The sequence below is a fragment of the Bufo gargarizans genome, chromosome 2, assembly GCF_014858855.1.
Source record: "Bufo gargarizans isolate SCDJY-AF-19 chromosome 2, ASM1485885v1, whole genome shotgun sequence".
NCBI classification, from domain to species: domain Eukaryota; kingdom Metazoa; phylum Chordata; class Amphibia; order Anura; family Bufonidae; genus Bufo; species Bufo gargarizans.
Window position 1 is genome coordinate 496,109,882 of NC_058081.1, and position 19,132 is coordinate 496,129,013.

At 42.0% G+C, this 19,132-nt stretch overlaps 1 protein-coding gene across 2 annotated transcripts in view; it reads right to left on the reverse strand.

Annotated features, from left to right (window-relative positions):
* The window catches only part of LARGE1 (LARGE xylosyl- and glucuronyltransferase 1), a 537,914-nt gene that overhangs the window by 372,153 nt on the left and 146,629 nt on the right, over positions 1–19,132 (reverse strand). For both annotated transcript variants that reach the window (XM_044281208.1, XM_044281209.1), the window contains exon 2: positions 3,533–3,722. In XM_044281208.1, coding sequence (XP_044137143.1) covers positions 3,533–3,638 — 106 coding nt within the window. In that variant the 5' untranslated portion in view covers positions 3,639–3,722. The remainder of the gene's footprint in view (positions 1–3,532; positions 3,723–19,132) is intronic.

Below are 19,132 nucleotides of genomic sequence, written 5' to 3' on the forward strand. Positions count from 1 at the left end.
TACTGTAGATGAAGACAACTCCAGGACTCTAGGGAGTAACTGATTCTATTTTTGCGATACATAGAAGAGCTGGTGGCACAGCTGAAAGAAACGTTAATGAATCTCCCAGATAGCAAGTAATTGTGCTGCAATTTTGAAAATGACTTGCTAAGCTATTGCAGACTTGCCAAGCTTCACAAGTATGTTGCAAACTTGCAGCAAGTCTGCTTTGCAAGTCTCCAGATTAACTTGCTTTTGCAAACTTGCTGCAAGTTCTCGTTAAGTTATTATGCTCTTGCTAGAGACTTGCCAAGCAAATTTGCTGCAAGTTGAAAAACTAGAACTTTTGCTGCAAGTGTACAACTTGCCAGAGAATGTGTGCAGCAAATTAACAAGACTTACAATTTAACCCTGCCACAAGTTTGTGGCAAGTCATCCTTGCTATCTGGGCTGGAGCACTCGCTAAACAGTCCAATTATACTCCTTCAGTATCGGCGGTGCACAATCCTCATAGTCAGCAAATTCACCTCCAAGAGTAGAAGATAAAAAACAGGCAGCACTCACCACTGAAGTTTTCTTGCTTCAATCTTTAATCAATAACTCAATACATGATGTACACACGGCTGGGTGCAGCAGGCCTTACTTCCACCAGCACCCGCTGCTGCACATGGAAGTAAGGCCTGCTGCACCCAGCCGTGTGTACATCATGTATTGAGCTATTGAATAAAGATTGAAGCAAGAAAACTTCAGTGGTGAGTGCTGCCTGTTTTTTATCTTCTACTCTTGGAGAAACAGATTCTATGCCAACATTACAGATAGTATGTAAGAACACCCCCCCCCCCTTTCCCCGCCTTATATTTTCACAAAGAGGCGAATTAAAGAAATCAGCGGCAGAATATCAACAGAAGTCAGAAAGAGATAAGGACAGGCTCCTCTGTGCCCGGCTCTGACCCTAATTACCCTTTCGTCTCCTATCCTGATTCATAAAGCAGACAGCACTTTTAGAAACAAGACATCTTCTATTTTATCTTACTTTTTTATTTTAGATTTGGTTCCACTGCACGTTCTAGAAGTCAAAACGTGCGATGACTATGATCGAACCCCTGGTAAGAAGATAGATGAAACAAACGGGAAGCAATCTGTGAGCTTCTGATAAAAAGATCAAAATAGACTCCATTTCTGCACCCGGAAACATGCAGACACCAATTTTTTACAAAATGACTGATGCCTGTCAGCTATTATTGGCTGGAACAACTGAACTTCGGAATAAAAGGCACTGTTACTCTATGTCGGAAGGAGATGCGACATCTTCATTTAATGCCTGTGTTCAATTTCGCAACCATTTACAGTATTTTTTTCAAAAAATTAAAATTAAAATTAACAAGTCTGGAAAAAAAATCGACTATTTTGTGTATGCAGCTCTCAGAAAAATCTATGTGTCTTCATGGTTACTCCATTTAATCCTACTCTTCATAATATACAGACAATAGATGGCACCTACTGTACGTAGGATCAGACTACTGTGGAAGCAATGAAGACACACAGGTCTACATTAGAACACACTAGGGCCCTCTTCTGGTCCTGTATTTTCTTGTTGCCCCTGTATCATGAACCATAAAGGCCTGCCTGGTACACTGCCGTATGATAAATAATATTAGGAGACATGGAAAAAAAGGTCAATCCACTATTTAAGCGCCATCACCACCATCACATCTCTGAGTGATCGGGCAGCGGCTTCCTCCTCTATCTCTGATGAAAACACATACATACTTGAAGGCATATGGGCACCTTAATGCACTACTTGCAGTATTATTTGCATGCCATATGGCAGTGTTATATGTGCTTTGCATGGGAGGTTTATGCTTGTGTTTTATGGTAATACTAAGTAGGCACTGTATAGCACTATTATATGGACACTCTAACACACTGGTACATGGTCACTGAATGGCACTATTGTACATTCAATGTTAGGCTACTTTCACACTGGTGTTTTGGTTTTCCGTTTGTGAGATCCGTTTAAGGCTCTAACAATCGGTCCAAAACGGATCAGTTTTGCCCTTAATGCATTCTGAATGGAAAAGAATCCGCTCAGAATGCATCAGTTCAGTCTTTATTCCGCTTTGGAGGCGGACACCAAAACGCTGCTTGTAGCTTTTTAGTGTCCATCTGACGAAACTGAGCCAAACGGATCCTTCCTGGCACACAATGTAAGTCAATGGGAACGGATCCATTTTCTATGACACAATAGAAAACGGATCCGTCCTCCATTGACTTTCAATGGTGTTCAAGACTGATCTGTCTTGGCTATGTTAAAGATAATACAAACGGATCCGTTCCTAATGGATGCAGACGTTTGTATTATCTGAACGGATCTGTCTGTGCAGATCCATGACGGATCCGCACCAAACGCGAGTGTGAAAGTAGACTTAGGCCTCTTTCACACTTGCGTTGTCCGGATCCGTCGTGTACTCCATTTGCCGGAATTACACGCCAGATCCGGAAAAACGCAAGTGAACTGAAAACATTTGAAGACGGATCCGTCTTCAAAATGCGTTCAGTGTTACTATGGCAGCCAGGACGCTATTAAAGTTCTGGTTGCCATAGTAGTAGTGGGGAGCAGTATACTTACCGTCCATGCGGCTCCCGGGGCACTCCAGAATGACGTCAGAGCGCCCCATGCGCATGGATGACGTGTCCATCACGTCACGTCATCCATGCGCGTGGGGCACCCTAACGTCACTCTGGAGCGCCCCGGGAGCCGCACGGACGGTAAGTATACTGCTCCCCCACTCCCCTTTACCATGGCTGCCAGGACTTTAGCGTCCCGGCAGCCATGGTAACCATTCAGAAAAAGCTAAACGTCGGATCCGGCAATGCGCCGAAACGACGTTTAGCTTAAGGACGGATCCGGATTAATGCCTTTCAATGGGCATTCATTCCGGATCCGGCCTTGCGGCAAGTGTTCAGGATTTTAGGCCGGAGCAAAAAGCGCAGCATGCTGCGGTATTTTCTCCGGCCAAAAACCGTTTTGGTCCTGAACTGAAGACATCCTGATGCATCCTGAACGGATTTCTCTCCATTCACAATGCATTGGGATAATCCTGATCAGGATTCTTCTGGCATAGAGCCCAGACGACGGAACTCTATGCCGGAAGAAAAGAACGCAAGTGTGAAAGAGCCCTTAGATGTACTTTTTAGAATACTATCATGTAAATACTATATGGCACCTGTATGGCAGCATTATGTGTGCCTTGTACGGTAATAATAGCATTATGTACAGAGTGTAATGGCAACATGGGGATTCTATGTTGTTGTTGCTTGGCACTGTTTGGTGTATTTACTTATGGCACTATCATTTAATTTGTCCCTAGCAGCTCTATTGTTTTTAATGAGAGGGCTCAGTCCACCACCCAAAATGCTATGTTTCAGTTGTTATCAACAGTGGAAAGGGGACAACTGTCCAATGATGGAATCCTCAGAACCTAATAAAGGGGTTGTTCAAATATAAGACATTTTCTGCATTGATCAGATCATATTACAATACATTACATACCGTCAAAACGTCCAGTGAACAGATAGATCCAGGTGACTGCTGGAACAAAAAGGAGAGTGAGAGACGCTGCCAGGAACTTCCTTCTCCCCCTGCAGAATCCCAGCATTCTCTCAGAATTGGGATATCCCAAAGGTCTCTGTGGTTCCTATGCCGGGAGCATTGCCACTTGTTCCAACAGCATGATAAAATCCTACAGAAGAAAGGAGAGATTTAGTCTCAGAAAATTCTAGGGAGAAACACTAAACTAAATTTTAAAGTTTGATATTCAGCACTGATCAATTGTATAATGTATCTAATGTATAAAGTGAGCTAGCTGTATACCACCATCAATAGGATGAACTAACTGCACATGGATGCATACAACTAGTCATAAACTCTAGTGCACCTGTATAAACCTAGATGTGACTGTGCATATTGGTCTATGTCCATGTCATACCAGCATCGTCCATATACTATATACAAGAAGATATATATAACTTATACCAGCTGTATACATATAATTATATACAGAAGATGCCCAGGTTATACCCGCATGGTCCATACCACTATATACAAGAAGATGTATAACTTATACCAGCTGTACATATAGAATTATACACAGAAGATGCCCAGGTTATACCAGCATGGCCCATATCATTACAGTATATACAAGAAGATGTATAACTTATACCAGCTGTACATATATAATTATATACAGAAGATGCCCAGGTTATACCAGCACGCTCCATATCACTATATACAAGAAGATGTATGACTTATACCAGCTGTACATATATAATTATATACAGAAGATGCCCAGGTTATACCAGCATGGTCTATATCACTATACACAAGAAGTTGTATAACTTATACCAGCTGTACGTATATAATTATATACAGAAGATACCCAGGCTATACCAGCATGGTCTATATCACTATACACAAGAAGATGTATAACTTATACCAGCTGTACATATATAATTATATACAGAACATACCCATGTTATACCAGCATGGCCCATATCACTATATACAGGAAGATGTATAACTTATACCAGCTGTACATATATAATTATATATATAGAAGATGCCCAGGTTGTACCAGCATGGTCCGTATCTCTATATACAAGAAGATGTATAACTTATACCAGCGGTACATATATAATTATACACAGTAGATGCCCAGGTTATACCAGCATGGTCCATATCACTATATACAAGATGTATAACTTATACCAGCTGTACATATATAATTGTATATAGAAGATACCCAGGTTATACCAGCATGGTCCTTATCACTATATACAGGAAGATGTATAACTGACTGTATACCAGCTCTACATATATAATTATATACCATAAAATGCCGAGGGTATACCAGCATGGGCCATATCACTATATACAGGAAGATGTATAACTTATACCAGCTGTACATATATAATTATATACAGAAGATGCCCAGGTCATACCAGCATGGTCCATATCACTATATACAAGAAGATGTATAACTTATACCAGCTGTACATATATAATTATATACAGAAGATACCCAGGTTATACCAGCATGGTCCATATCACTATATACTAGAAGATGTATAACTTATACCGGCTGTACATATATAATTATATAAAGAAGATGCCCAGGTTATAGTAGAATGGTCCATATGACTGTATACAAGAAGATGTATAATTTATACCAGCTGTACATATATAATTATATACAGAAGATACCCAGGTTATACCAGCATGGTCTATATCACTATATACAAGAAGATGCACAGTCCTAATCAAAAGTTTAAAACCACTTAAAAAATTGCAAAAAAAATCATATTTTACATGGCTGGATCTTAACAAGGTTACAAGTAGAGCTTCAACATGCAACATGAAGAAATGGGAGTGAGACAAAACATTTTTTGAGAATTTAATTTAATGAAAACAACAAATACTGAAACAGGCTGTTTATCAGCTGATCAAAAGTTTAGGACCACACCTCCCAAAAAAACCTAAACCCCCCCAAAACAGAAATCCAACTTCCAAACATGAACTCAGTAATGAGTAGCTCCGCCGTTATTATTTATCACTTCAAAAATTAGTTTCGGCATGCTTGATGCAAGCGTTTCCATGAGGTGAGTGGGAACATTTCTCCAAGTGGTGAAGACGGCCGCACAAAGGCCATCTACTGTCTGGAACTGTTGTCCATTTTTGTAAACTTCCCTTGCCATCCATACCCAAAGGTTCTCACTTGGATTTAGATCAGGGGAACACGCAGGATTGGCCAAAAGAGTGATGTTGTTCTCTGGAAAAAGTCCCTTGTCCTGCGGGCATTGTGTACTGTAGCGTTGTCCTGTTGAAAAACTCAGTTGTTGCCACACAGACGAGGGCCCTAAGTCATGAGGAATGCTCTCTGCAACATTTGGACATAGCCAGCGGCCGTTTGACGCCCCTGCACTTCCTGAAGCTCCATTGTTCCACTGAAGGAAAAAGCACCCCAGACCATTATGGCGCCCCCTCCACTGTGGTGCGTAGAAAACATCTCAGGTGGGATCTGCTTGTCATGCCAGTATCTATGGGAACCATCAGGACCATCAAGGTTAAATTTTTTCTCATCAGAGAATAAAACTTTCTTCCACCTTTGAATGTCCCATGTTTGGTGCTCTCTTGCAAAGTCCAAACGAGCAGTTCTGTGGTGTTCAAGGAGACGAGGTCTTTGAAGACGTTTTTTGTTTTTGAAGCCCTTCAGTCTCAGATGCCATCTGATGGTTATGGGGCTGCAGTCAGCACCAGTAAGGGCCTTAATTTGGGTCGAGGATAGTCCAGTGTCTTGACGGACAGCCAATTGGATCCTCCAACTCAGTGCTGATGACATTTTTTTGGGTCTTCCACTTGACTTTTTTTGTTCCATAACCCTCAGGATAATTTAAGAAATTCCAAATGACTGTCTTACTGCGTCCCACCTCAGCAGCGATGGCGAGCTGTGAGAGACCCTGCTTATGCAGTTCAATAACCAGACCAAGTTAAAAAAGGGAGAGTTTTTTTGCCTTTGCCATCACGTGTGACTACCTGACAGAAAATGACAATGAATCCACATCTTTGCACAGATTCGGCCTTTCAAAGGATGTGGTCCTATAATTTTGATCAGCTGAAAAACAGCCTGTTTCAGTTTAATTGTTATTTTCAATTAACTGAATGTTTTGTCTCACTCTCATTTCTTCTTGTTGCATGTTGAAGCTCTACTTGGAACCTTGTTAAGTTCCAACAATGCAAAATATATTTTTTGCCATTTTTCAAGTGGTCTTAAACTTTTCAGGACTGTATAACTTATAACAGCTGTACTTATAGACTTATATACAGAAGATACCCAGGTTATACCAGCATGGTTCCTATCACTATATTCAAAAATATGCAAAACTTTTTCTGACTTTGTCAGGGTAACTACACGATAACTACTCAGTGCTGGAGAATAATAATATATACATTATCACAAGAGAAAAACTCCCACTTTGAATTGCTTTTTAGTAACATCCAGACAAAGAAGAACCATCCTTGGCGCTTTCCACACAAATTAACATTAAGTACCAGCACTTCAAGCTGCAAGACTTTCTCAAAAATAATATAAGTGGGACAAATAATATATTCCAAGTATAATTGCCTGCATGAAGTAATTTCGCCTCTGCGAGCGGGGCATACTGCCGCATTCTGCTCCAGAGTATTGTACTGGCGCTTGTGCTCATGGGTGTCTGGCTTCCCCTATAGACTTTTAAATAAGGCTTCTTAAGTCTCATTCACATGACATGTTTTGAAAGTTGGGAGCAGAGAAAAAGATTTGTTTTTTTATCTTTTTCTTAAAGGAGACCCATAACCGCAGATAACGTGAATAGTCATAACCTTTCCTTAAATGTGTTCAGGGGATTGCAAGTATCTTGTCGCCAGGACTAGGTCCATTAACCTTCTGGTGGAGGGAGCGTGTTACTACAGCACTGGTCCCATTGAAGTCAATGCAAGGAACGCTGTAGTAATGAGCTCCGTCCACTAGAAGGTTGACAGTACTGGGCATGTCTGGTGCTAACCTTCTGCTGTACACTCAAACAGCTGATTGGCTGGGGTGCCATTCAGCTAGTGGATAGGCCATCACTTAGTAAAAGCTAGACAACCCCTTTAAGATATAACATGGGCATTGGCTAAGAGGCCATGAGTGTAGTTTTTGCACGCTTACTGCCAGTTGCGATCATAACTTCCATATCCAATGCTATGACCTTGCCAAATGGTCTCCTTATAGAATAAGGGCCAGTCTGGAGGTCTAGCCACCATTTACTATACAGTGGATGGTCCAAAGGTGGGGGTGGCATATGGCAGGGTAGTAAAGGGCATTGGGTTGTGAATCAACACTAACTTCATTATTGCTCAACAGGGGGCGCTATACATAGACAGGCTGTTGACATAATTATAGTATGGAATATGCGCCCCCTACTGTATGTTGAGTAGGGTACAGTAGAGCTGCCATAGATATGCATTATTTTGGGTGGGGCATGTCTTGACTATACATTAGAGTGGGCAGTAGTTACACAGTTACTCGGGGGGAGGGGGGGGGGGATGCCAGTGTATGGGGCTGGTATTCCGTACCTTCATTGGGCAGATAATTATAGCAGCGAGAAATGACTCCAGAACAAACACTAGAAGCTGTCAAGCCTGGGAAAATCATATTTGTCCTGATCACACATCGTGAAATTCTCCCCAATTTTCCCTGATTTGTGAATGCTTTTAAGCTGCCTGTCACACCTAATCAGTCCACGCACCAGATAAGATCCCAATTTGCTCCAGTTTATTAGCATGCCTTGAGAAGATAGGTCACCCCGATTATTTATGACACCCCCGCTCCAAACACACGCACACGTCGGCTGTCAAACCTAATAAAATGGCATCTTACAAGGAGACGGCAGGCAGGAGATGAAAGCTCAAACAATTTGTCTATTTAGTCCCCAGCCAGCAGCAAGCTGAAAGTCAGCAACGACTGAGAAGTGACACTCTAATGTGGTAGAACTCCCTCCCCCGTCCCTGGAGGATGAGGAGGGGGTGCTGAAGCATAAGTACCAATGTACCAGGGAAAACAGATCAACATCACCCTCACAGAGAGGGGCTGTGGGTGAAGAGATGGACATACAGGCTTTTAGGCCTACTTTCATGACTCAACATCAGGGAGACTTGAGACACAACTTGAACATTTTGTGGAAAGCCTACATCCCCAAAACAATGGCTAACTGTCTCTAATAACAGTGGCATTAGAGTACCACAACAATCAGTGAGATCAGAGTGCCACGCCATAAACAGTGCTAGTAGAGTGCCCTCAAAAAAGAGTGCTGAGAACTGTGAAAAATGAGAAGGATCTTGTTCTGGAGCTGCCCTCGAAAGATATCCAGACAGTTTCTCCTAATTGCAGTTTGAAGGCTAGCAGAGTACCCCCATACACAGTGACAGCAGAATATCCCCTAAAAACAGTACCAGCAGTACCCTATGAACGCTGCCACTAAAGTCAATTTCATTAAATAGCATACACTGAGTACCCATCAAACAGCGTTTTCAAAGTTCTTCATACAACAATGACAATGGAATTTCCCCATATACAATAGAGAGACAGAGTGCCGTCACATAACTAGTAAGAGCACAGTGCCAACGCAAAAACAGTGCTAGTAAAGTACTTCAATAAAGCATGACTCCATAAGTATATAGCAGTGTCCCTTCATAAATCGTACTACCAGAGTATACTCACAAACAATTCCATTGAGCTGCCCTCATAAACAGTCCCTTCCATAAATGTTATCGCAGAGTACCCCTCTCAAACAACAACACCATCACAAGTTCATACTGTATAAACAATGCCAGCAGAATGCCCTATAAACAATACAGTTAGCAGTGTCCATGAAAGTCAATGATATTCTGGATGCCTGCAGCCACCACTAGGGGGAGCCCAGTACAAACATACTGTATTTATACAGATCTCTATGAAGTCAGTTGGAGCAAATACATATCTGCCCAGCTTTCAGTCTGAAAGTGTGACTTCAAGGGCTTATACCATCTTAGCCTTTCATGGCCGAGATGGGAATAACCCACAGTAATTGCCAACCTTGGGAGAAGGAGTTAGAGAAATGGCCAAGCAGCTGGCCACTCAGAGCATCTCCTCATAGATCGTAAGCTCTTGTGAGCGGGGCCGTCAATCCTCTTGATTTTATTGTTGACTTGTTGGTTGCTATGTAATGTATGATGCTGACCGTAAATTAATGTGGAATATGTTGGCGCTATGTATGTATACAGTGTTTTGTACGTGTATGTTGTGTGTATGTGTATCTCTGCCTATATGTATGTGAGCAGTGTCTATGTATGTGTTGTGTGTATGTATATCTCTCCATATATGTATGTGTGCAGTGTGTATGTATGTGTTGTGTGTATATATATCTCTGCAGATATGTATGTGTGCAGTGTATATGTATGTGCTGTGGGTATGTGTATCTCTGCATACATGTATATGAGCAGTGTGTATGTATGTGTTGTGTGTATATATATCTCTGCAGATATGTATGTGTGCAGTGTATATGTATGTGCTGTGGGTATGTGTATCTCTGCATACATGTATATGAGCAGTGTGTATGTATGTGTTGCAGGTAAATAGTAAAAGACGGGTCCCGGAGACAAGCGGAGTCCTCTTATCACTCTTCTTTATTATTCATATAAATTTTTTTTTTTGACAGACATCATCACCCCCTCATAGCAAGACGTTGACGCGTTTCGGGTAGACACCCTTAATCGTAACGCTATGCCAAGTGTAGCTCCACTATTTAAAAGAGTTGGAATCAACTGCCCCCCAGCTGCGGGGAGGGAGTCTCCAGCTCTATAGGTTGCCACATACAAGAACACACCTCTTCGTTTTCTCAATTGGATCCACCTGTGATTGTCAGCACACTGTGCAGGTTTAGCAATGGGTAAATTAACCCTAAAGGTACCATTGGATCCAATTCTTTAATCCAAAACCGCACAGTGTGAACATACCATCACCGGTGGAGAGGTGTATAATATAAAATACAAATATGTTACATAAAACAAAAACGAACAAAATATGGCCTTCAGCAGTTAAAATAATTATTGTTTGAAACATCATTCGGAAAACAGTTAAATTGCTAACATTATAGATCTTGGCAGTGTATACATGAATAAATGAACAGGTCGGTGTTCCCTAAAGCACACCGCAAGCGATCATAAAGCGAAATATGTATATAACACTATTCCGTGCCCATACATCAGGACACTATGGGTATGTCAACATAGACGCCTGGTCTGGCCATTCCGCGGTAGACAGAAAAACCGCCCTGTGTGAATGGGAACTACTAGAATGATGAGCAGAGATGTGCACAGAACTAAACAGTCACAGCGTGTTCAACATTTGATAGTTGGACATAACCTTATGTGTGAAATCGTCATTATTATATCCATTAGATTAGGGTAATATAGGCTAACCACTTAGTTAATATTTCACTGGTATACATAGGTCAGTTCTTTTTTCAAATTCAGACCCGCTGGGATTCTGGTCGCTAACCTAAAAATCCAGAAGGCTTCCCTAAGGAGGATTTTTTTCCGGTGATCACCACCTCTCTTGGGGGCCAGAACTCTCTCAATGGCAAATGCTCTAAAAAATGCCACCTTACGTGCATGTTTCTGTATGAAATGTCGTGCCACATTTGAGATATTTAAAATGCCAGGATTGCTGATATAGTTTAGGTGTTCAAGAATTCGGTTTTTAAACTTGCGGGATGTGCTGCCCACATACATTATATCACAATGAGTACATTTTATAACATAGATAACACTTTCCGTGTTGCAATTTATATAGCTGCGGATGGGAAATCTGTGCGTGTGATCTGAATTTTCAAATGTTTTTGTAGGCAGCACATATTCACAAGTTTTGCAGGGGTTGCCCCCACATTTGGTGAATCCTTTATAGATGAGCCAATTTTGTTTAAAATTGACTCGTGTGCCAGTGGTGGTGAATAGAGATGGGGACAGCGAGCAGGACAGAGTGGTTGCCCTTCTTGACACAATTCTGCATCCTGATTTGAGGGCTTGGTATAAAATGTTATCCTCATATAATATGGGTAAACATTTTTTTATTACAGAGCTAATTGCATTGAATTCGCTACTGTAAGTTAAAGATAAAGTAGGAATTCTGTTCTGGTCGCTGTCCCCACCCCCCACATCGCCAGTAGCACACCTATCAACTGGCTTTCCAAATAGCATGTCTTTCCTTCTTTTTTGTAATGCGAGGTCTCTCCCTCTTTTAATCATCCAAGCTGGATAATTCCTATCCTTCAGTCTCTTCTCCACCTTACTGAATTCTTCTTCCAGTCTGTCTCTATCACTACAATTTCTAACTGTACGTGTAAACTCACCCACAGGAATTGCTCTGATGGTATGGATGGGATGGTGGCTTTTAGCGTTCAATATGGAGTTGCCAGCCACTTCCTTCCTATACGTGATGGTGTGCACCACCTCCCCAGGATTCCCGCGGAGCGTCAAATCAAGGAAATTTATATGTGAAGTATGTGCAAAGCACATAAATTGCAAATTATAGTCATTGTTGTTTAGATATGCCTGGAGGTCTGGGACGGCAGACACACCGCCGGCCCATATTATGAGCACGTCATCGATGTATCTGCCGTACCAGACCAAACTAGACACAAACGGATTGTTAACATTATAAATGTATTTTTCCTCCCAATATGACATTGTTAAATTTGCCAGTGATGGTGAGAATTTGGCTCCCATTGACACGCCGCGGGTCTGCAGGTAGTGCACACCATCAAACATGAAATAGTTGTGTGTTAACAAGTAGCTGGTCAACTCACATATAAAATCTATGTGAATGGAACTCAAGCCAGTATAACGATGGAGATGATATTCCATCGCCAGCAGAGCAATTCTGTGGGGAATAGAAGGGTAGAGAGAGACTACATCAGCTGTAATCCAGCAATAGCTAGCTTCCCATGTAAGCTCGAACATTGCTCTTAGAACATCTCCCGTATCCTTAAGGAACCCTGGTGTGCGTCTGACTAGTGGCTGGAGAACATTGTCCAGCCAACTACCCAGACGCTCTGTTAGGGAGCCCATGCCAGAGACTATAGGGCGAAGAGGGGGAGGGTGGACACCTTTGTGGACTTTGGGCAGGGCATGCATGATGGGTGTGACTGGGGCATCCACACACAGGTACTTATATTCGCTATCACTGAAAATGCCCAAATTTTGACCCTTTTGTAGTAATAGTATATAATTTTTCATGTATCCTTGTAACGGATCATTGGGCAATTTACTGTATGTGGATGTATCAGCCAACATCTCCCGTAGTTGACTGCCATATATTTCTTTGTCCATGATGACCACCGCTCCCCCTTTATCTGCCATTTAAATAATCAGGGAATCATTTTGCTCTAGCTCTTGGAGGGCATTTGCCTGGGACGGGGTAAGATTGCCACGATGTTTGACACTCTTACTTGCTGTCTCAATATTCTGTAGTTCTTTCTCCAGCACCTCCTGGAAAGTATCCATACTGTCTGTACGAGACATGGTCGGATAAAATTTACTATTTTGTGTACGGAACTTTGCAGGTGGTGCTGGTAAATCTTTAATTCCCTGCTCCTCCTGAAGGCCCACCAGACAGCATAATGACACTTGTTCTTTAAATAGTAAATCCTTAAAGGAATTTACCTCTTTGTAATGTGTCTTGTCGAGTGGGGGATCAGGGGGAGGGGGGATATCATGAAAGTGTCGAGACACTGTCATGTTACGTACAAACTTATTAATATCCAGCAAGGTGGAGAACATGTCAAAGTGCCCTGTGGGCGCAAAATTCAAACCAAGGGAAAGTACACATCTCTGCTCATCACTCAATATCACACTAGACAGATTAATAACACTTAACTGATCTGAATTTATTTTTGTTTCATCTGCAGTCGGGTGTTTCTTGGATGCCGTTGATTTGTGCCTTCGTCCGCCCCTGGTTCTATGTTTTTTGGGACATTATTAAGATCTCTTTTTTCTTTGTCTAGTTTAGACTTTTTATAATAAGAAGCGCTATTATTAGTCTCATCCGATGAGAGAGGCAGAGAGGACGCATCAATTGCCGGCTCCAGTTCACCCGCTGCATATGGATACTCAGAGCCCTCTGTTTCAGAGGAGAAACTAACTCTTGACACATGTTTAACCATTTGTTTTTTCTTGCGGTTCTTTAGTATGGATTTCGGTGTGGAATACATATTATGTATTCCACACCGAAATCCATACTAAAGAACCGCAAGAAAAAACAAATGGTTAAACATGTGTCAAGAGTTAGTTTCTCCTCTGAAACAGAGGGCTCTGAGTATCCATATGCAGCGGGTGAACTGGAGCCGGCAATTGATGCGTCCTCTCTGCCTCTCTCATCGGATGAGACTAATAATAGCGCTTCTTATTATAAAAAGTCTAAACTAGACAAAGAAAAAAGAGATCTTAATAATGTCCCAAAAAACATAGAACCAGGGGCGGACGAAGGCACAAATCAACGGCATCCAAGAAACACCCGACTGCAGATGAAACAAAAATAAATTCAGATCAGTTAAGTGTTATTAATCTGTCTAGTGTGATATTGAGTGATGAGCAGAGATGTGTACTTTCCCTTGGTTTGAATTTTGCGCCCACAGGGCACTTTGACATGTTCTCCACCTTGCTGGATATTAATAAGTTTGTACGTAACATGACAGTGTCTCGACACTTTCATGATATCCCCCCTCCCCCTGATCCCCCACTCGACAAGACACATTACAAAGAGGTAAATTCCTTTAAGGATTTACTATTTAAAGAACAAGTGTCATTATGCTGTCTGGTGGGCCTTCAGGAGGAGCAGGGAATTAAAGATTTACCAGCACCACCTGCAAAGTTCCGTACACAAAATAGTAAATTTTATCCGACCATGTCTCGTACAGACAGTATGGATACTTTCCAGGAGGTGCTGGAGAAAGAACTACAGAATATTGAGACAGCAAGTAAGAGTGTCAAACATCGTGGCAATCTTACCCCGTCCCAGGCAAATGCCCTCCAAGAGCTAGAGCAAAATGATTCCCTGATTATTAAAATGGCAGATAAAGGGGGAGCGGTGGTCATCATGGACAAAGAAATATATGGCAGTCAACTACGGGAGATGTTGGCTGATACATCCACATACAGTAAATTGCCCAATGATCCGTTACAAGGATACATGAAAAATTATATACTATTACTACAAAAGGGTCAAAATTTGGGCATTTTCAGTGATAGCGAATATAAGTACCTGTGTGTGGATGCCCCAGTCACACCCATCATGCATGCCCTGCCCAAAGTCCACAAAGGTGTCCACCCTCCCCCTCTTCGCCCTATAGTCTCTGGCATGGGCTCCCTAACAGAGCGTCTGGGTAGTTGGCTGGACAATGTTCTCCAGCCACTAGTCAGACGCACACCAGGGTTCCTTAAGGATACGGGAGATGTTCTAAGAGCAATGTTCGAGCTTACATGGGAAGCTAGCTATTGCTGGATTACAGCTGATGTAGTCTCTCTCTACCCTTCTATTCCCCACAGAATTGCTCTGCTGGCGATGGAATATCATCTCCATCGTTATACTGGCTTGAGTTCCATTCACATAGATTTTATATGTGAGTTGACCAGCTACTTGTTAACACACAACTATTTCATGTTTGATGGTGTGCACTACCTGCAGACCCGCGGCGTGTCAATGGGAGCCAAATTCTCACCATCACTGGCAAATTTAACAATGTCATATTGGGAGGAAAAATACATTTATAATGTTAACAATCCGTTTGTGTCTAGTTTGGTCTGGTACGGCAGATACATCGATGACGTGCTCATAATATGGGCCGGTGGTGTGTCTGCCGTCCCAGACCTCCAGGCATATCTAAACAACAATGACTATAATTTGCAATTTATGTGCTTTGCACATACTTCACATATAAATTTCCTTGATTTGACGCTCCGCGGGAATCCTGGGGAGGTGGTGCACACCATCACGTATAGGAAGGAAGTGGCTGGCAACTCCATATTGAACGCTAAAAGCCACCATCCCATCCATACCATCAGAGCAATTCCTGTGGGTGAGTTTACACGTACAGTTAGAAATTGTAGTGATAGAGACAGACTGGAAGAAGAATTCAGTAAGGTGGAGAAGAGACTGAAGGATAGGAATTATCCAGCTTGGATGATTAAAAGAGGGAGAGACCTCGCATTACAAAAAAGAAGGAAAGACATGCTATTTGGAAAGCCAGTTGATAGGTGTGCTACTGGCGATGTGGGGGGTGGGGACAGCGACCAGAACAGAATTCCTACTTTATCTTTAACTTACAGTAGCGAATTCAATGCAATTAGCTCTGTAATAAAAAAATGTTTACCCATATTATATGAGGATAACATTTTATACCAAGCCCTCAAATCAGGATGCAGAATTGTGTCAAGAAGGGCAACCACTCTGTCCTGCTCGCTGTCCCCATCTCTATTCACCACCACTGGCACACGAGTCAATTTTAAACAAAATTGGCTCATCTATAAAGGATTCACCAAATGTGGGGGCAACCCCTGCAAAACTTGTGAATATGTGCTGCCTACAAAAACATTTGAAAATTCAGATCACACGCACAGATTTCCCATCCGCAGCTATATAAATTGCAACACGGAAAGTGTTATCTATGTTATAAAATGTACTCATTGTGATATAATGTATGTGGGCAGCACATCCCGCAAGTTTAAAAACCGAATTCTTGAACACCTAAACTATATCAGCAATCCTGGCATTTTAAATATCTCAAATGTGGCACGACATTTCATACAGAAACATGCACGTAAGGTGGCATTTTTTAGAGCATTTGCCATTGAGAGAGTTCTGGCCCCCAAGAGAGGTGGTGATCACCGGAAAAAAATCCTCCTTAGGGAAGCCTTCTGGATTTTTAGGTTAGCGACCAGAATCCCAGCGGGTCTGAATTTGAAAAAAGAACTGACCTATGTATACCAGTGAAATATTAACTAAGTGGTTAGCCTATATTACCCTAATCTAATGGATATAATAATGACGATTTCACACATAAGGTTATGTCCAACTATCAAATGTTGAACACGCTGTGACTGTTTAGTTCTGTGCACATCTCTGCTCATCATTCTAGTAGTTCCCATTCACACAGGGCGGTTTTTCTGTCTACCGCGGAATGGCCAGACCAGGCGTCTATGTTGACATACCCATAGTGTCCTGATGTATGGGCACGGAATAGTGTTATATACATATTTCGCTTTATGATCGCTTGCGGTGTGCTTTAGGGAACACCGACCTGTTCATTTATTCATGTATACACTGCCAAGATCTATAATGTTAGCAATTTAACTGTTTTCCGAATGATGTTTCAAACAATAATTATTTTAACTGCTGAAGGCCATATTTTGTTCGTTTTTGTTTTATGTAACATATTTGTATTTTATATTATACACCTCTCCACCGGTGATGGTATGTTCACACTGTGCGGTTTTGGATTAAAGAATTGGATCCAATGGTACCTTTAGGGTTAATTTACCCATTGCTAAACCTGCACAGTGTGCTGACAATCACAGGTGGATCCAATTGAGAAAACGAAGAGGTGTGTTCTTGTATGTGGCAACCTATAGAGCTGGAGACTCCCTCCCCGCAGCTGGGGGGCAGTTGATTCCAACTCTTTTAAATAGTGGAGCTACACTTGGCATAGCGTTACGATTAAGGGTGTCTACCCGAAACGCGTCAACGTCTTGCTATGAGGGGGTGATGATGTCTGTCAAAAAATTTATATGAATAATAAAGAAGAGTGATAAGAGGACTCCGCTTGTCTCCGGGACCCGTCTTTTACTATTTACCTGCAGCCTGCCAAGGGAACACTCCCCTAGGGCCTCTGGAGCCGGGACTATACACTATACCAGAGAGGTGAGCTGGATTCAGTTTTTTTCTGTATGTATGTGTTGTGTGTATGTGTATCTCTGCATATATGTATGTGTGCATTGTGTATGTATGTGTTGTGTATATGTATAGCTCTGCATATATGTATGTGTGCAGTGTTTTATGTATGTGTTGTGTGTATGTTACAGTGCAGACCAAAAGTTTGGACACACCGTCTCATTCATAGAGTTTTCTTTATTTTCATGACTATGAAAATTGTAGATTCACACTGAAGGCATCTGAACTATGAATTAACACATGTGTAATTATATACATAACAAAAAAGTGTGAAACAACTGAAAATATGTCAAATTCTAGGTTCTTCAAAGTAGCCACCTTTTGCTTTGATTACTGCTTTGCACACTCTTGGCATTCTCTTGATGAGCTTCAAGAGGTAGTCACCTGAAATGGTCTTCCAACAGTCTTGAAGGAGTTCCCAGAGATGCTTAGCACTTGTTGGCCCTTTTGCCTTCACTCTGCGGTCCAGCTCACCCCAAACCATCTCGATTAGGTTCAGGTCCGGTGACTGTGGAGGCCAGGTCATCTGGCGCAGCACCCCATCACTCTCCTTCATGGTGAAATAGCCCTTACACAGCCTGGAGGTGTGTTTGGGGTCATTGTCCTGTTGAAAAATAAATGATGGTCCAACTAAACGCAAACAGGATGGAATAGCATGCCGCTGCAAGATGCTGTGGTAGCCATGCTGGTTCAGTATGCCTTCAATTTTGAATAAATCCCCAACAGTGTCACCAGCAAAGCACCCCCACACCATCACACCTCCTCCTCCATGCTTCACGTTGGGAACCAGGCATGTAGAGTCCATCCGTTCACCTTTTCTGCGTCGCACAAAGACACGGTGGTTGGAACCAAAGATCTCAAATTTGGACTCATCAGACCAAAGCACAGATTTCCACTGGTCTAATGTCCATTCCTTGTCTTCTTTAGCCCAAACAAGTCTCTTCTGCTTGTTGCCTGTCCTTAGCAGTGGTTTCCTTGCAGATATTCTACCATGAAGGCCTGATTTACACAGTCTCCTCTTAACAGTTGTTCTAGAGATGTGTCTGCTGCTAGAACTCTGTGTGACATTGACCTGGTCTCTAATCTGAGCTGCTGTTAACCTGCGATTTCTGAGGCTGGTGACTCAAATGAACTTATCCGCAGCAGAGGTGACTCTTGGTCTTCCTTTCCTGGGGCGGTCCGCATATGAGCCAATTTTTTTGTAGCACTTGATGGTTTTTGTGACTGCACTTGGGGACACTTTCAACGTTTTCCCAATTTTTCGGACTGACTGACCTTCATTTCTTAAAGTAATGATGGCCACTCGTTTTTCTTTACTTAGCTGCTTTTTTCTTGCCATAATACAAATTCTAACAGTCTATTCAGTAGGACTATCAGCTGTGTATCCACCTGACTTCTCCACAACGCAACTGATGGTCCCAACCCCATTTATAAGGCAAGAAATTCCACTTATTAAACCTGACAGGGCACACCTGTGAAGTGAAAACCATTTCAGGTGACTACCTCTTGAAGCTCATCAAGAGAATGCCAAGAGTGTGCAAAGCAGTAATCAAAGCAAAAGGTGGCTATACTTTGAAGAACCTAGAATATGACAT